We start from the raw sequence: 17299 nt of genomic DNA, 5'->3' as shown, positions 1-17299 counted from the left end.
AACTCCAGACTCCAGTGCCCTGAGTCACGCTAACTGCTACATGACAGTGGCACCCAAATTTGACACAAACAACACATTTCACTGCACGTTTCAATGTTTTGATGTACATGTAACAAATAAACTTTCATCTTTACCTTCCTAGTGCTCTGTGGTTTTCTGGAACTCTTTTTCCCATACAACGATAAGTCAAATGGGAATCTCAAACTGGAACTGGAATCCATTCCTTCAAAATAAACATATGCATTTGAAAAGTTCCTGTGAAGTTCCCCCGTTCACCTTCCCATCGCCTCCCAGTCTCCTCCTTTTCCATATCGTCGATGTTCCACCATCTAATCTCCCACCTACAGATGAATTTACTTTTTATTTTGAGCATAGTAACAGGCCCTTCCAGCCCAACGAGCACCCATCACCCAATTACACTCATGTAATCAATTAACCTGTACATCCTTGGACTCTAGCCCGAGCCCGCGCTGCCCAATTACACTGATGTAATTAATTAACCTACTAACCTGTATATCCTTGGACGCTAGCCTAATGAGCCCGCGTTGCCCAATTACACTCACGTAATCAATTAACCAACTACCCATATGTCTTTGGAGTGTAGGGGAAAGCAGAGCACCGGAGGAAACCTCTACAGTGACAGGGAGAACGTACAATTCAAACTCTCTCCAGACAGTGGTGGGCATTGAACCCTGATCACTGAAGCTGTCACAGTGTTACACTAACGACTACGCGACCTGGCCACTCTGCAAGGTGGACTCACTGAGGTAGGCACCGTAGTCTATACTGACAAGTTGGGCCAAAGGGCCTGTGTCAATGCTAAAATATCAAGGATCAGCTTTATTCGCCGTATACATTACATTCATGAGAAATTTGCCGCAGTGTGCTGGCACGACATGCAACAATACAACTACAAAGAATAAAAAGTTATATAAAAATAAAGTTAGAAGTATAGCTATAGAATAAAATGTGCATAAATACCAGCATGTATTTACATTGTGAACAAAATGATAAACAGTGCTTTAAAGTCATTACAGTGCAGTAGAGGTGGGTGGCTGAGGCTAACTAGAATGGTTGATCAGATAACTCCCCGGGCAGGGGTTCCCAACGTGGTGTTCATCAACCCCACTGTTAACGGTACGGTCCATGGCATAAAAAGGGTTGGGAGATCCTGGCCTCATAGAAGAAACCTCTAAGATGGTGTGAAGTTTTGTTTTAATAGCTCTGTAGCACTTTCTAGAAAGGAGCTTTTGGGAAAGTCTTCTATGACAATGAGGTCCTTAGGTTGTGGAAGTAACAAAAATGTCCGAATAAATCCCTGTTTGAGTCCCTCTCTTCTTCATCCTAAACCTATCACCCCTACCTGGGCATAAGTCACCAACATCAGCTCACCAGAGTCCTCTTTTCAGGGTTTTTATTGGTATTTCTGCAGCTCTTGGTTGTTACAGGATGGCGTTACTAGCATCCTTTTGCAGCTGGACCTGGGACCGTCCACGGCCGAGATTATGTCCTTTTCCTATCACTTGATGTCAAGAAATGCTTCTGCCTGGTTTTAAACCAATCCCATTCACATACTTGGTGAATGGGGTAACCATTACACTGAAATAACACCACATATCCCCCAGACCACATTATTTCCAAACTCCATTCCCATGTTTACAACATAGAACAGGATCTTTGGCCTGCGTTGTCCATGCTGACCATGGTGCCAAATTACACTAACCCCTTCTACCTGCACAATGTCCACATGCCTCCATTCTCTGCACATCCATGTTCTTATCTAAAGAATTCTTAAACATCTCTATTGTATCTGCTTCCACCACAATCGCAGTCAGCACAGTCCAGTCCTCCACCATCTCTGTAAACAAAATCACCCCAGGCATCTCCCCTCTTGGAGCCACAGGTAATCCAAGCAGGCCACGGAAGAAAGTACAGGAGCCTTAGGACGCACACCACCAGGTTCAGGAACAGTTGTTACCCCTAAACCATCAGGCTCTTAAACCAGAGGGATAACTTCACTCACCCCGTCACTGAAATGTTCATACAACCCATGGACCCACTTTCAAGGACTCTCCATCTCATGTTCTTGATATTTATTGTTTATTTATTCATTATTTTCTCTATTCTATTTGCACAGTTTGTCATCTATTGCACATTGGTTGTTTGTCCGTTTTGTGGAGTACGGTCTTTCATTGATTCTATTGTGTTTCTTTGGATTTACTGTGTATGCCCACAAGAAAATGAATCTCAGGGCCTTTGAACTCATCTTCAAGCTAAGCCCTCCAGTATTGAACATTTCTACCCAGTGAGAAAGATTCTGTCTGTTCTATCTATGCTTTTCGTAACTTTACATGCCATTATCAAGTCTACCCTCAGCCTCTTCCATTCCCGGGAAAACAATCCAAATTGAACACTATCTGCCACTTCTCAGCCCAGTCAATGACCTTTTGTAACCCAAGACAACCTTCCACATTATACACAGTACCACCAACGTTCATGTCATCTGCAAACTTGCTAACCCATCCTTCCGCTTCTTCATCCAAATTAGTGATAAAAATATCACAAAGGGAAGGGGTCCCAGAACAGACCCCTGCAGAACACCACTGGTCACCGTCCTCCAGGCAGAAATCGAACCATCTACTACCACCTTCTGCCTTCTGTGCACAAGCCAATTCTGAACCCACACAGTCAAGCTTTCCTGCACCCCATGCCTCCTGACTTTCTGAATGAGCCTGCATCGGGGAAACTTATCAAGCACCTTTTCAAAAATCCAATATTCCCCATTCATTGCTCTATCTCCATCAATGTGCTTGGTCACTTCCTTGAGCACTTGACCCATGACCTGCCCTCACCAAAGGATCCCCCCCCCCTCATCCTTTTAATCTCCAGCGAGTGCAGGCCCAAAGCCATCAAAATGCTCCTCAGGTGTTAACCATTTCATTCCAGAAATCATTCTCATAAACCTTCTCTGGAACTTCTCCAATGCCAGCACATCCTTTCTTAGATGTAGAGCCCAAACTGCTCACAATTCTGCAAATGCTGTCTAACCAATGCCTTATAAAGCCTCAGCATTACACCCTTGGTCTTATAATCTAGACCTCTCAAAATGAATGCTAACATTGCATTCACCTTCCTCACCACCAACTCAACCTGCAAGTTAACCTTCAGGGAATTTGCTCTCTGTTTAGAAAATAGTCTACACCTCTATTCCTTCTACTAAAGTGTATGGCAATAAAATTCCCAACACTGTATTCCATCTGCTACCCTTTACCCATTCGCCTAATCTGTCTAAATCCTTCTGCAATAGCTAGTTAATAGAACCAGCAATCAGTTTTGGGTTGTGAAGTGGTGGAGCAGAAACATTTTGCAACAAAAATTGCAACTAAATTTATTTGAAATATCATAAGACCATAGAACATAGGAGCAGAATTAGGCCATTTGGCCCATCAAGTCTGTTCTGCCATTCATCATGGTTGATAAACTTTCCCTCACAACCTCATTCTTCTGCCTGTAACCTTTGATGTCCCGATTAATCAAGAACTTATCAATCTTCGTTTTCAATATACCCAATAATGACCTCCACAGCTGTATGGTAATTAATTCCATATATTCACCACCCTCTGGCTAAAGAAATTACTCCTCATCTCTGTTCTAAATGGAATTCCTCTATTCTGAGACTGTTCTCTAAGGTCCGAGACTCTCCCACTACAGGAAACATCCTCTCCATATCCATTCCACCTAGACCATTCAATATTCAATAGGTTTCAATGAGTTCTCCCCCTCATTCTGCTAAACCAGTGAGTACAGGTCCAGGTCCATCAAACATACCTCATAGGTTAACCCTTTCAACCTTAGAATCATTCTTGTGATCATTCTCCAATGAAATAAGAATGAACTTATATATCCACATAAATCAGACTGAAACAATAAACCAGAAATCAAACCCAGTCTGGGAATATGAAGAGAAAGAATGTCTTCCCTGATTAATTATGGATGTTGATTGAGGTAAATAATCGGTGGCACTTTAAACTCGAGCTATTTGGAGTAGGTTCATATTTCACAGACGGTATCAGTGACACCACTGTTACTGTGTTCAGCCCAAACAAAAGAAATTCTACAGATGCTGGAAATCCAGAGCAACACACACAAAATGCTGGAGGAACTCAGCATATCAGGCAGCATCTATGGAGAATGTAGAATTGTAGAGTGTAGACTGCAGATTCCAACACATCCTTTCTGAGATAAGGGATGCAGAACTACTCACAATACTCCCTGAGGCCCCACCTATGCTTTATAAAGTCTCAACAGTACATCCTCGCTTTGATAAGACCATAAGACCATAAGGTATAGGAGCAGAAGTAGGCCATTCAGCCCATCGAGTCTGCTCCACCATTCAATCATAGACTGATCCAATTCTTCCAGTCATCCCCACTCCCCTGCTTTCACTCCATATCCTTTGATGCCCTGGCTAATCAAGAACCTATCTATCTCTGCCTTAAATACACTCAATGACTTGATCTCCACAGCTGCTCGTGGCAACAAATTCCACAGATTTCCCACCCTATGACTAAAGTAATTTCTCCGCATCTCTGTTCTAAATGGACGTCCTTCAATCCTGAAGTCATGCCCCCTTGTCCTAAAATCTCTCTGCCACAGGAAACAGTTGAGGCCAGTTCATTGGCTATATTGAAGAGGGAGTTAGATATGGCCCTTGTGGCTACAGGGGTCAGGGGGTATGGAGAGAAGGCAGGTTCAGGGTTCTGAGTTGGATGATCAGCCATGATCATAATAAATGGCGGTGCAGGCTCGAAGGGCCGAATGGCCTACTCCTGCACCTATTTTCTATGTTTCTATGTTTCTATATCTAATCTGTTCAGGCCTTTTAACATTCAGAATGTTTCTATGAGAATCCCCCCCATTCTCCTGAACTCCAGGGAATACAGCCCAAGAGCTGCCAGACTTTCCTCACACGGTAACCCTAGCTTTGATATTCTAGTCCTCTTGAAATGACTGCAAACATCACATTTGCCTTCCTTACCAGTGATTTAACCTGCAAATTAACCTTCAGGGAAACCTGCAAATCTCTTTGCAACTTGAATTTTTGAATTTTCTCCCCATTTGGAAAATAGTCTATGCATTTATTCCTACCAAAGTGCTTGACAATACACTTCCTGAAAGTGTATGTCATCTGCCATTTCTTTGCTCATTCTTCTAATCTGTCTGGTCCTTCTGCAGCCTCTTTGCCTCTTCAAAACTACCTGCCCCTCCACCTAGCTTCATATCATCTACAAACCTGTCCACAAAACCATCACTTCCATCATCCAAGTCATTGACATATCACACAAAAAGAATTGATCCCAGCACAGACCCCTGTGGAACACCACTAATCTCTGGCAGCCAACCAGAAAAGGCCTCCTTCATTCCCACTCTTTGCCTCCTGCCAATCAGCCAAACCTCTATCTATGCTAGTATCTTTCCTTTAATAACCTGGACTCTTAGAAAGGATGTGCTGAAACTGGAGACGGTTCAAAGGAGCTTCATGAAAATTATTCCAGGAATGAACAGCTCATCATATGAAGAGTGTTTGATGGCTCTGGACCTGTATTTACTAGAATTCAGAAGAATGAAGGGGACCGGTGGGCTGAAGGTGTTGTATCGTGCTGTAGGTTTTCTGTGCTTCTAAGATGCTGCTTGACTTGACTGAAACCTATCGAATGGTGAAAGGGCTGGATAGAGCGGACGTGGAGAGGATATTTCCTATGGTAGGAGAGTCTAAGACCAGAGGACACACCCTCAGAATAGAGGGGAGTCCTTTTAGAACGGAGATGAGGAGGAATTTCTTTAGCCAGAAAGTGTTGAATCTGTGGAATTCTTTGCCACAAGCAGCTGTGGAAGCCAAGTCTTTATGTAGACTTAAGGGAGAGCTTAATAGATTCTTGATTGGTCAGGGCATGAAGGGATATGGGGAGAAGGCAGGAGATTAGGGCAGATTGGAAAATTGAATCAGCCATGGTGAAATGGTGGAGCAGACTCAATGGACCAAATGGCCTAATTCTGCTCCAATATCTTATGGTCTTATTTTGTTTAGCAGCCTCATGTGCAATGCCTCGTCAAAGACTTCTGAATATCCAACTACACAACATTCAATGATTCTCTTTTGTGTATCCTGCTTGTTATTTCTTCAAAAAATTCCAGTATATTTGTCAGGCAAGATTTTCCCTGAAGGAAACCATGCTGAATTTGGCCTATTTTGACATGTGCATTCAAGTACCCTTAGACCTCATCCTCAACGATCAACTGCAACATGTTCCCAACCACTGAAATCAGGCTAACTGGCCTATAAATTCCTTTCTTCTCCCTCCCTTTTTGAAGAGTGGAGTGGCATTTGCAATTTTCCATTCCTCTGACAACCATGCCAGAATCTATTGATTCTTGAAAAAACATGATTAATGCCTCCACAATCTCTTTAGCTACCTCTTTTATGACCTTGGGGGTGTAGGTCCATTAAGTCCAGGTGACTTATCTACCTTCAGCCTTTTCAGTTTCCCAAGCACCATCTTCCTAGTAATAGTAACTGCACTTACTTTTGCCCCTTGACATTCTCGAACTTCTGGCATACTACTAATATCTTCCTCAGTGAAGACTGATGAAAAATACTTAATCAGTTCATCTGCCATTTCCTTGTACCCTGTTATTATCTCTTCAGCATCATTTTCCAGCAATCCAATATCTACTCTCACCTCTCTTTTACTCTATATATCTGAAAAAGCTTTTGGTAACATTTTGATATTATTGGCTAGCAAACTTTCATATGTTATCTTCCCCACACTCTCCATGGCTTTTACAGTTGCCTTCCACTAATATTTTAAAAATTCCCAATACCGTAACTTCCCACTAATTTTTACTCTATTATATGTCCTCTCATTTGCTTTTATGTTGACTTTGACTTCCCTTGTCAGCCACAGTTGTGTCATCCTGTCTTTAGAATTCTTCGCAACACACATAAAATGCAGGAGGAACTCTGCAGGCCAGGCAGCGTCTATAGAAAAGAGTAAACAGTCGATGTTTCGGACTGAGACCCTTCATCAGGATTTAAAGTGTTGTAGTTGAATGCACGCAGTGTGCAAAATAAGGTAGATGTAGAACAGTCAAAGATCAGCAGGTATGACTTTGTGCGAATCATGGCACCATTGCTGAAAGATGATTGTAGTTGGAAGCTGAATATCCAAGGATACACAATCAATCGAAAGGATAGGCAGGCAGGCAAAGGGGGAGGAGTGGCACTGTGGTAAAAAGTGAAATCAAATCTTTAGAAAGAGGTGACATAGGATCAGAAGGTGTAGAATCCTTGCGGAAATCCTTGTTAAGAGACTGCAAGGATAAAAAGACGCTGATGGGAATTAGGCACAGGCCTCTGTACAGTAGCCAAGATGTGTACAGTGGGAGATAGAAAAAAGCATGTCAAAAAAGGCAATGTTTCGTTAGCCAGGGAGCATTTCAATATGCAGGTAGATTTGGAAAATCAAACTGATGATGGATCACAAGGAGGGAATTTGTGGAATTTGGAGCAGCTTGTGGTTGAGTTCACTACGGGATCAGCAATTCTGGATCAGGTGTTATGTAATGAATCAGATATGATTAGGGAGCTTAAGGTAATAGAACCCTTAGGAAACAATGATCATAATATGATAGAATTCACCCTGCAATTTGAGAGGGAGAAGCTAAAGTCAGAGGTATCAGTATAACAGTGGAGTACTTGGATGTTCAGAAGGCATTTGACAAGCTGCCACACATGAGGCTGCTTAGCAAGATAAGAGCGTGGTTAACAGGAAAGATACACAGCATGGATAGAGCACTGGCTGATTGGCAGGAGGCAAAGAGCGGGAATAAAGGGAGCCTTTTCTCATTGGCTGCTGGTGACGTGATGTTTCACATTGGTCTGTGTCGGGAGTGCTTCTTTTTACCTTTTCGTTAATGCTTTGGACAACGGAATTAATGCTTTTGTGGCAAAGTTTGTGAACGATGCAAAGATAGGTGTAGGGGCAGGTAGTTTTGAGGAAGCAGGAAGTCTGCAGAAGGACTTAAGACAGATTAGAAGAAGGGGTAAAGACATGGCAGTGTCAGGAAGTGTATGGTCATGCACTCTGATAAAAGGAATAAAAGTAGAGACTGTTTTCTAAGTGGAGAGAAAATCTTAAAATCTGAGGTGCAAAGGGACTGGGGAGTCCTTGTGCAGGATTCCCTAACAGTTAATTTACAGGTTAAGTCAGTGGTGAGGAAAGCAAATGTAATGTTACCATTCATTTCAAAAGGACTAGAATATAAAATGAAGGATGCAATGTTGAGGCTTTATAAAGCACTGGTGAGGTCTCACTTGGAGTATTCTGAGCAGTTTATTTAAGAAAGGATGTGCTGACATTGGAGAGGGTTCAGAGGAGGTTCACAAGAATGATTCTGGATATGAAAGGTTTATCGTATGAGGAGTGATTAATGGCCCTGAGCCTTTACTCGCTGGAGTTTAGTGTGGAGATTTCATTGAAACTAATGAAATGCTGAAAGGCCTAGATAGGGTGGATGTGGAGAGAATGTTTCCTATGGTGGGGAAGTCTTGGAGCACAGGACATGGTCTCAGAGTAGTGGGACATCCATTTACAACCAAGTAAAGAGGAACTTCTTTAGCTAGAGGAAAGTGAATCTGTGGAATTCATTGCAACAGGTGGCTGTGGAGGCCAGATCATTATGGTGGAGTATTTATGGTGGAGGTTAATAGATTCTTGATTAGTCAGGGCATGAAAAGTTACAGAGAGAAGGTAGGAGACTGGGGTTGAGAGGGAAATGGATCAGCCATTATGAAAAGGCAGAGCAGTCTTAATAGGCTGAATGGCCTAATTCTGCTCCTGTGCCTTATGGTCTTCGGGCCAGACTGAGTGCTCCGTGAAGAAAGTTATTCAAGGAATGATTCAAAGTACCAATCTCAGTGAATGAAATATCTGTATTAATTTCGCCTCTCAATATTTTCTGTTCTTAGAGTTTCGTCTCACCAACAGACCAAGAACATTCTTAGCAACACACACACAAAGTGCTGAAGGAACTGGGTGGGTCAGGCAGCATCTATGGGGGTGGAGAATAAACAGTCAACATTTCGAGCCAAGACCCTTCATCAGGACTGGAAGGGAAGGTGGAAAACACTGGAGTAAGAAGGTGGGAGAAGGGGAAGGGGAGGTGAAAGGTGGACAAGGCAAAGGGCTGGAGAAGAAGGCATCTGACAGGAGAGTAGATTGGACCATAGGAGAAGCGGAAGGAGGTGGGGTGCCGGGGGTGGTGATAGGCAGGTGAGGAGAACAGTTAAGAGGGCAGAGCACAGACATAAAGAAGAGGGAAGGGGAGGGGGAAATTACTGTAAATTGGAGAAATCGATGCTCGTGCTATCAGGTTGGGGGTTACACAGATGGAAGACAAGATGCTGATCCTCCAACAAGAGAGTGGCTGTATCGTGGCAGTAGAGGAGACTGTGGACCGACATGTTAGAATGGGAATAGGGACTGTTATTGCATATGGTCTGTCCACTGTTATACTGACTCATGTTATTCACAGCCAGGGCCGACGGAAAACATGACCCATGGCTGTTCTAATGACTTCATCAAGTTCAAGTTCAATTATCATTGAATAGAGCCAAATGAAACAATGTTCTTCTGGAGCCAAGATGCAAAGTACTTTACCAACATCACACAGCACACTGCACATAGCACAAACAGCAGAAAAAACATATAGTCGCAAAGGAAAAAATACATAGTGGATTGAATGCAGGAGGGCAGCAACAAACGGACTCCATACGGCAGCACAGAGCGGACACCGGAGAGCAGTATTGAGTAAACACCGGAGGGCAGCATCGAGTAAACACCGGAGAGCAGTATTGAGTAAACACCGGAGGGCAGCATCGAGTAAACACCGGAGGGCAGCACCGAGTAAATACTGGAGAGCAGCACCGAGTAAACACCGGAGGGCAGCACCAAGTAAACACCGGAGAGCAGCACCGAGTAAACACCGGAGAGCAGCACCGAGTAAACACTGGAGGGCAGCACCGAGTAAACACCGGAGGGCAGTATTGAGTAAACACCGGAGGGCAGCACCGAGTAAACACTGGAGAGCAGCACCGAGTAAACACTGGAGGGCAGTATCGAGTAAACACCGGAGGGCGGTATTGAGTAAACACTGGAGGGCAGCACCGAGTAAACACTGGAGGGCAGCACCGAGTAAACACCGGAGGGCAGCACCGACAGGAGGGATCAGACCCCAACCCATCACAGATTTCAGTGCACTCACCAAGGCCATATGAAAGAGAGCTCCATGTCTCAGCCCCAGGCAACTGCAACAGGCGAACCCACTGTGAGCATGCCACCATTGGCATTGCGTAACTCAGGCTGGAATAGGAGGAGGTTGCAAACTCTGCCAGTTGCATCACAGTCAGGGTGCAGCCCTCACCACCAACAAGATCTCCAAGATGTGATGCCACATCCATCACTGAGCACCCTCTCCATCTGCCCCCTTCTCAATATTCCCAGCAGCGACCAGGTATGGGAGCACAAACAGCCACACTCAGTAATATAGGACTAGAGTTTTTCCCTCTTCAGATGCTGGAAATTCACACAAACACACACACACACAAAGTGCTGGAGGACCTCAGTAGGTCAGGCAGCGTCCATGAAGAAGAATAAACCTCTCTATTCCTCTTTTGTATTATTTACAGATTTTTGTAAGTCATTGTAACATTTATGTCCCAACTCTGCTGTTGCCAGAAAATAACAAATTTCACGGCAATTATCAGTGGTAATAAACCTGCTTCTGACCCTCCACTTGATTCGATCTGTATCTGAACTCTATCAGTCAATCTGTGCCCCACCTCCTTTGGTAATACGAGGCAAGCTTGCATGATCTGTCTGTAAGGAAGTAGGCTATTCATTCAATGGATTAAATTATAACGTTAACAACAGTGAGTCAAACTGTTGGCATGAAGGGACTGTTTAAACCATAAGGCACAGGAGCAAAATTAGACCATTTGGTATATCATGTTGGCTCTGTCATTCCATCATGGCTGCTTTATTATCCCTCTCACCCCCCCCCCCCTTCTCCTGCTTTCTTCCCGTAACCATAAGATGTAGGACCAGAATTAGGCCATTTGACCCACAGGATCAGCTTTGCCAATACATTTCCCCCTCAGCCTCCATCTCCAGTCTTCTCCCCATATCCCTTCATGTCCTGACCGATCAAGAATCTATCAACCTCGGCCTTAAGTATACATGAAGACTTGGCCTCCACAGCTGCTTGTGGCAATGAATTCCACAGATTCACCACTCTCTGGCTAAAGAAATTCCTCCTTATCTCTGTTCTAAAAGTACACCACTCCATTCTGAGGCTGTCTCCTTTGGTCCTAGACTCTCCCTCCAGAGGAAACATCCTCTCCACATCCACTCTATCAAGGCCTTTCACCATTTGATAGGTTTCAAAGAGGTCACCCTTCATTCTTCTGAATTCCAGTGAATATAGGCCCAGAGATATCAAACAGTCTTCATATAACAAGTCATTCAATCCTGGAATAATTTTGGTGAACCTCCTTTGAACCGTCTCCAGCTTCAGCTCATCCTTTCTGAGATAAGGGGTCCAAAACTTCTCACAATACTCACCCATGCTTTATAAAGCCTCAATATTACATCCTTGCTTTTATATTCTAGTCCTCCTGAAATGAATGCCAACATCACATTTGCCTTCCTAATCAATGGCTCAACCTGCAAGTTAACCTTTAGTGAATCCTGCACAAGGACTCCCAAGTCCCTTTGCACCTCATATTTTTGAATTTTCTGTTCACTTAGAAAATAGTCTACCCCTTCATTTCTTTTTCCAAAGTGCATGAACATTCACTTCCCAACACTGTATTCCATCTGCTATTTATTTATCCATTCTCCTAATCTGTCTGTCCTTCTGTAGCCTCTCTGCTTTCTCAAAACTATTCGCCCCCCAGCTATCTTTGTATCATCTAAAAACTTGATTACAAAGCAATCAATTCTGTTATCCAAGTCATTGACATATAACATAAAAAGAAGCGATCCCAACACAGACCCCTGTGGAAAACCACTAGTCACCGGTAGTCAACCAGAAAAGGCTGCCTTATTCCCGCCCTTTTCCACTGCTTTATCCATGCTAGAACCTTTCCCATAATACCATGGGCTTTAACTTATAAAGCAGCCTCAAATGTCACCCTGTCAAAGGACTTCTGAAAATCCAACTACACAACATCCATCGATTTTCCTTTGTTTATCCTGCTAGTTATTTCTTCAAAGAATTCCAGCCGATTTGACAGGCAAGATTTTCCTTTGAGGAAACCATGCTGACTACAACCAATTTTATCACGTGCCTCCAAATACCCCCAAACCACATCCATAACAATCGACTCCAACATCTGTCCAACCCTTGGGATCAGACTAACTGGTTTATAATTTCCTTTTTCTGCCTCTCTCCCTTCCTGATGAGTGGAATGACATCTTAGAATCTTAGAACCTTCCGGAACATCTTAGAATCTAGTGATTCTTGACAGATCATTACTAATTACTCCACAATCTCTTTAGCCACTTCTTTCAGAACCCTAGGGGGTACATCATCTCACTTATCTACCTTCAAACCTTTCCTAAGAACCTTTTCCTTAGTAATGGCAACTTCATGCCTTCTGACCCCTGACTCTCTCAAATTTCCACTGTACTGCTAGTATCTTCCACAGTAAAGGATGATGCAAAATATTTATTCATTTCATTTGCCATTTCTTTGTCCCTCTCCTGCATCGTTTTCCAGCAGTCTGATATCCACTCTCACCTCTCTTTTACACTTTATGTTTCTGAAGAAACTTCTGGTGTTTTCTTTAATATTATTGGCTAGCTTAATATTATTTCATCTTTACCTTAATGACTTTTTAGTTGCCTTCTGTTGGTATTTAAAAGCTTCCCAATCCTCTAACTTCCCACTAATATTTACTCTATTATATGTCCTCTCTTTGGCTTTTATGTTGGCTTTGATTTCTCTTATCAGGCACAGTTGTGCCATCTTGTCTTTAGAATACTTCTTCCTCTTTGGGATGTATACATCCTGTGCTTTCTGAGTTGTTTCCTGAAATTCCAGCCATTACTGCTCACTGTCAGACTTGCCAGTGTTCCTTCCCAACCAATTTTTGACCTTTGACACCCTGTTTAATCAAGGGCCTTCACTTTAAATATACGCAATGACTTGACCACCACAGCTGTCTGCGGCAATGAATTCCACAGATTCAGTACCCTCTGGTGAAGTTCCTCTTCACCGCTGTTCTAAATGGACATCCCTCTGTTCTGAGGCTGTGCCCTCTGATCCCAGAGTCTCTAACTATAGGAAACATCCTCTCCACATCCACTCTATTTAGGCCTTCTAATATTCAATAGCTTTCTATGAGGTCCCCCATTAAACTCCAGTGAATACAGGCCCAGAGCCACTAAATGCTGCTTATATAGTAACCATTTCTTTCCTGGGATCATTCTCATGAACCTGTGGTATAACTAAGAGGGGAAGAGTTTAAGCCATCCTGCACTGTGCTGCAGGAACTCAGCTAGTCAGGTAGTATCTACCCAGGGGAATAAACAGCTTCTTGCCACAGCGCTGCCTGCCCACGTTTAACCCAACTACGCCAGTACCTTGCTTTGAGGAAAACAGCGGGCTTTTCACCGCATCAGGGCGGGGGGCCACGGGCTGGACTGGTCGGACGTGCCTGACTGCCAGTTTCTTCAGGGATGCCTGGCGTTGCTCAAACATTGCATACACGTTGTCAAGCTTCTCGTGAACCACCTGCACCTGGGCCTGTAAAAGCAAAGAACAACAGCAGACAGCATGAGGCACCAAATGTCCATGACCTCATGACTGGAATTCCTCAGAGAATCAGCAGAAGTCGAATCTTCTGGCTTGGTACGGTAATTGCTCTGCCCATGACTGCAGTTGAGAAAACAGCTCAGAACATCCTGGAGGCCTGTCTCCCCTCTCTTGACTCTGACTACATTTCTCACTGCTTCGGTAAAGCAGCCAGAATAATCAAAAAGCCCCACCCACCTCAGACATTCTCGCTTGTCCGCTCGGGCAGAAGAAAAAAAAGCCTAATATCACATACCATCGGGCTCAAGGACAAACTCTGCCCCGCTGTTATAAGACTACAGAATCACAATCAGGTTCAATACAACTGACAGATTGAGTCCTAGAGAAGTACAGCACAGAGATAAGGCCCTTCACCCTGCACCGGGACCAAAGCCCCTCCATAGGCCTACTATCCATGTACCTACACAAAGCTCGTAAATGTTGAAATCGAGCTCACAGGGACCACTTGTGCTGGCAGCTCATTCCACACTCTCGCAATCCTCTGCGTGAAGATGTTTCCACTCTTGTTCCCCTTAAACTTTTCATCTTTCACCCTTAACCCATGACCTCTAGTTGTAGTCTCACCGAAACTCAGTGGAAAAAGCCACTTGCATTTATCCTATCTATAATTTTGTAATCAAATCACAAAGAAGAGAAAATCTGCAGATGCTGGAAATCTGAGCAACACACAAAATGCTGGAGGAACTCAACAGGCCAGGCAACATCTATGGAAAAAGTACAGTAAGCCCAAAACATTGACTGTACTTTTATTTTCCTATAGATGCTACCTGGCCTGTTGAGTTCCTCCAGCATTTTGTGTGTGTGTTGCTATAATTTTGTATACCTCTATCAAACCCCCTCTCAGTTTTCTACGTTCTATAGAATACAGTCCTAACCTATACAATCTTTCTTCATAACTCAGGTCCTCGAATCCCAGCAACATCCTTGTAAATTTTCTCAGCACATTTTCTTTCCATCCTGTTTACATCTTTCCTGTAGGTAGGTGACCAAAACTGCACACAATACTCCAAATTAGGCCTCACCGATGTCTTATATAACTTCAACATAACATCCCATCTCCTGTACTCAGTACATTGATTTATGAAAACCAATGTGCCAAGAGCTTTCTTTATGTCCCCATCTACCTGTGATGACTTTCAATGAATTATGTACCTGTATTCCCAGATCCTTTTGTTTTACAACACTCCTCATTTCTCTACTGTCAATGGTGTAAGGCCTACCCTGGTTGATCCCAGCAAAGGGCAAATCCTCACACTTGTCTACATTAAATTCCATCTGCCATGTTTCAGCCCAGTTTTCTAGCTGATGCAGATCCCTTAGCAAGCCATGTTAGCTTTCCTCTCTGTCCACTACGCTCCTAATCCTGGTATTACTGGGAAATTTGCTGATCCGGATCATTGACATAGATGACAAGCAATAACAGACCCAGCACCGATCCCTGTGGCACTCCTCTCGTCTCAGGCCTCCAGTCAGAGACAACCATTGACTTCCACTCTCTGGCTTCCCCCACAAAGAAAATGTCTAATCCAATTTACTACCTCATCCTGAATGCTAAGCAACTGAATCTTCTTGACCAAATTCCTTGCTAAAGTCCTGTAGACAACATCCACTGACTTGCCTTCAAATACCTTCCTGATAACTTACTTGAAAAACTCTATAAGATTGTGTGATGGGGTCCTGAATTACCCCTATGAACTGTGCTTTAGAGGAGAGGGAGAGGGAGAGGGAGAGGGAGAGGGAGAGGGAGAGGGAGAGGGAGAGGGAGAGGGAGAGGGAGAGGGAGAGGGAGAGAGAGAGAGAGAGAGAGAGAGAGAGAGAGAGAGAGAGAGAGAGAGGCGAAGACAGCTTTGAGATGGTGTTATGGTTTTTCGGCAGCATGTTTACACTTTTGCAAGGACATTAGCAGCTTCCAAGTTCTTACAGAGAGAGAAGGGAGGAGCTGCTTGATGGACAGTTGGTATTCAGCACGGGAAGATAAATAGAAGGTCAGCTGTTAGACCTGGAGACACATGGTTTTGGACACTGAATGAGCTTTGTTGTGCTCAAAGAAAAGGTGGATTTTGAAGGATCGATCAGGCGGATCGATCAGTGGCTCTTGCAGTGTGAAAAGGGTGTGACCGTTGGGGAGTTACTCATGTTTCCAACCCTTGCTTGGGTTAATAATTCCACCACAGAAGAACGGTCCCCTTTGTTGTGGTCACAGTCAGTGACTTCTAAAGGACTTCGGAGGACAACGGGAAGATCGACGGCGTCAGTTCACCTGAAGACTCAAATCTCTCCCTCTCTCTCTCTCCATGACTACTCAACTCAAAACCACGAACTGAACTGGACTTTACTCATCATTGTAAGACTATCAATTTACCCCTAGACTTGAAGAAGCTTGGTTTTCATATATTTCCACACTTACTTATACATTTGTATATTTATATATATATAATCATTGCTAACCTGATTTTATATTACTATTGCGTAGTTGCTAATAAATACCATTAGTTAATAGCAATACCGGACTCCAAAGTGTTTTCCATTTCTGCTGGTTCTTTAACCTGTCACGGGGTACGTGACAATTGGTTAGACATGACCTATCACACACAAAGCCATGCTGACTATCCTTAATCAATCCATGTCTATCTAAATACTTATATATCTGGATCCTTGGAATACCTTCTAACAACTTTGCCACATCTGATGTTAGACAAAGCAGCCTATAATTCCCAGGTTTCTGTTTAGAGTCTTTTTTGTACAGTGGAACAACATTGGCTATCCTACAGTCTGCTGGTTCCTCTCCTGTGGCTAAGGATAATTTAATATCTCTGCTAGTGCCCTGTCTCCCATAGGGTCTGCAGGAACACCTTGTCAGGCTCTGGGGATTTATCCACCCTGATTAGCTTCAGGGTAGCAAACACCCCTCCTCTGTAATCTGTACAGGGTCCATGAAGTTGATGCTGCCTTGTCTCACTTCCCTAGACTCTGTGTCTGTCTCCTGAGTCAATACAGATGCAAAGAATGTATTTAAGATCTTCCCCATCTGTTTTGGCTCACACATGAATTGCCATTCTGACCTTCCAGAGGACCAATTTTGTCCCTTGCAATCCTTTTGCTCTTAAAATACCCAAGGAATTCCTTAGGATTCTCCTTCATCATGCCTGCTAGCTAGAGCAATTTCATGCCTTCTTTTAGCCTTGCTGACACAAACAAGAGAAAATCTGCAAATGCTGGGAATCCAAGCGTCACACACAAAATGCTGGAGGAACGCAGCAGGCCAGGCAGAATCTGTGGAAAAGAGTACAGTCGATGTTTTGGGCCAAGACCCTTCACCAAAAAGAGATTCTTTTTTTCTCCAGTCCCGATGAAGGGTCCC

General features: G+C 43.6%; 1 protein-coding gene across 2 annotated transcripts in view; it reads right to left on the bottom strand.

Moving 5' to 3' along the window:
• Positions 1-17299, bottom strand: part of mcf2a (MCF.2 cell line derived transforming sequence a) — a 188674-nt gene that overhangs the window by 49235 nt on the left and 122140 nt on the right. For both annotated transcript variants that reach the window (XM_063061166.1, XM_063061167.1), the window contains 2 exons: positions 13707-13869; positions 135-223 (listed from right to left, as the gene is read on the bottom strand). In XM_063061166.1, coding sequence (XP_062917236.1) covers positions 135-223; positions 13707-13869 — 252 coding nt within the window. The remainder of the gene's footprint in view (positions 1-134; positions 224-13706; positions 13870-17299) is intronic.

Source organism: Mobula hypostoma, chromosome 10, assembly GCF_963921235.1.
Source record: "Mobula hypostoma chromosome 10, sMobHyp1.1, whole genome shotgun sequence".
Classification (NCBI taxonomy): Eukaryota; Metazoa; Chordata; class Chondrichthyes; order Myliobatiformes; family Myliobatidae; genus Mobula; species Mobula hypostoma.
Note: the sequence above shows the minus strand (reverse complement) of the source record. Positions and strands in the feature narration are given on the sequence as shown.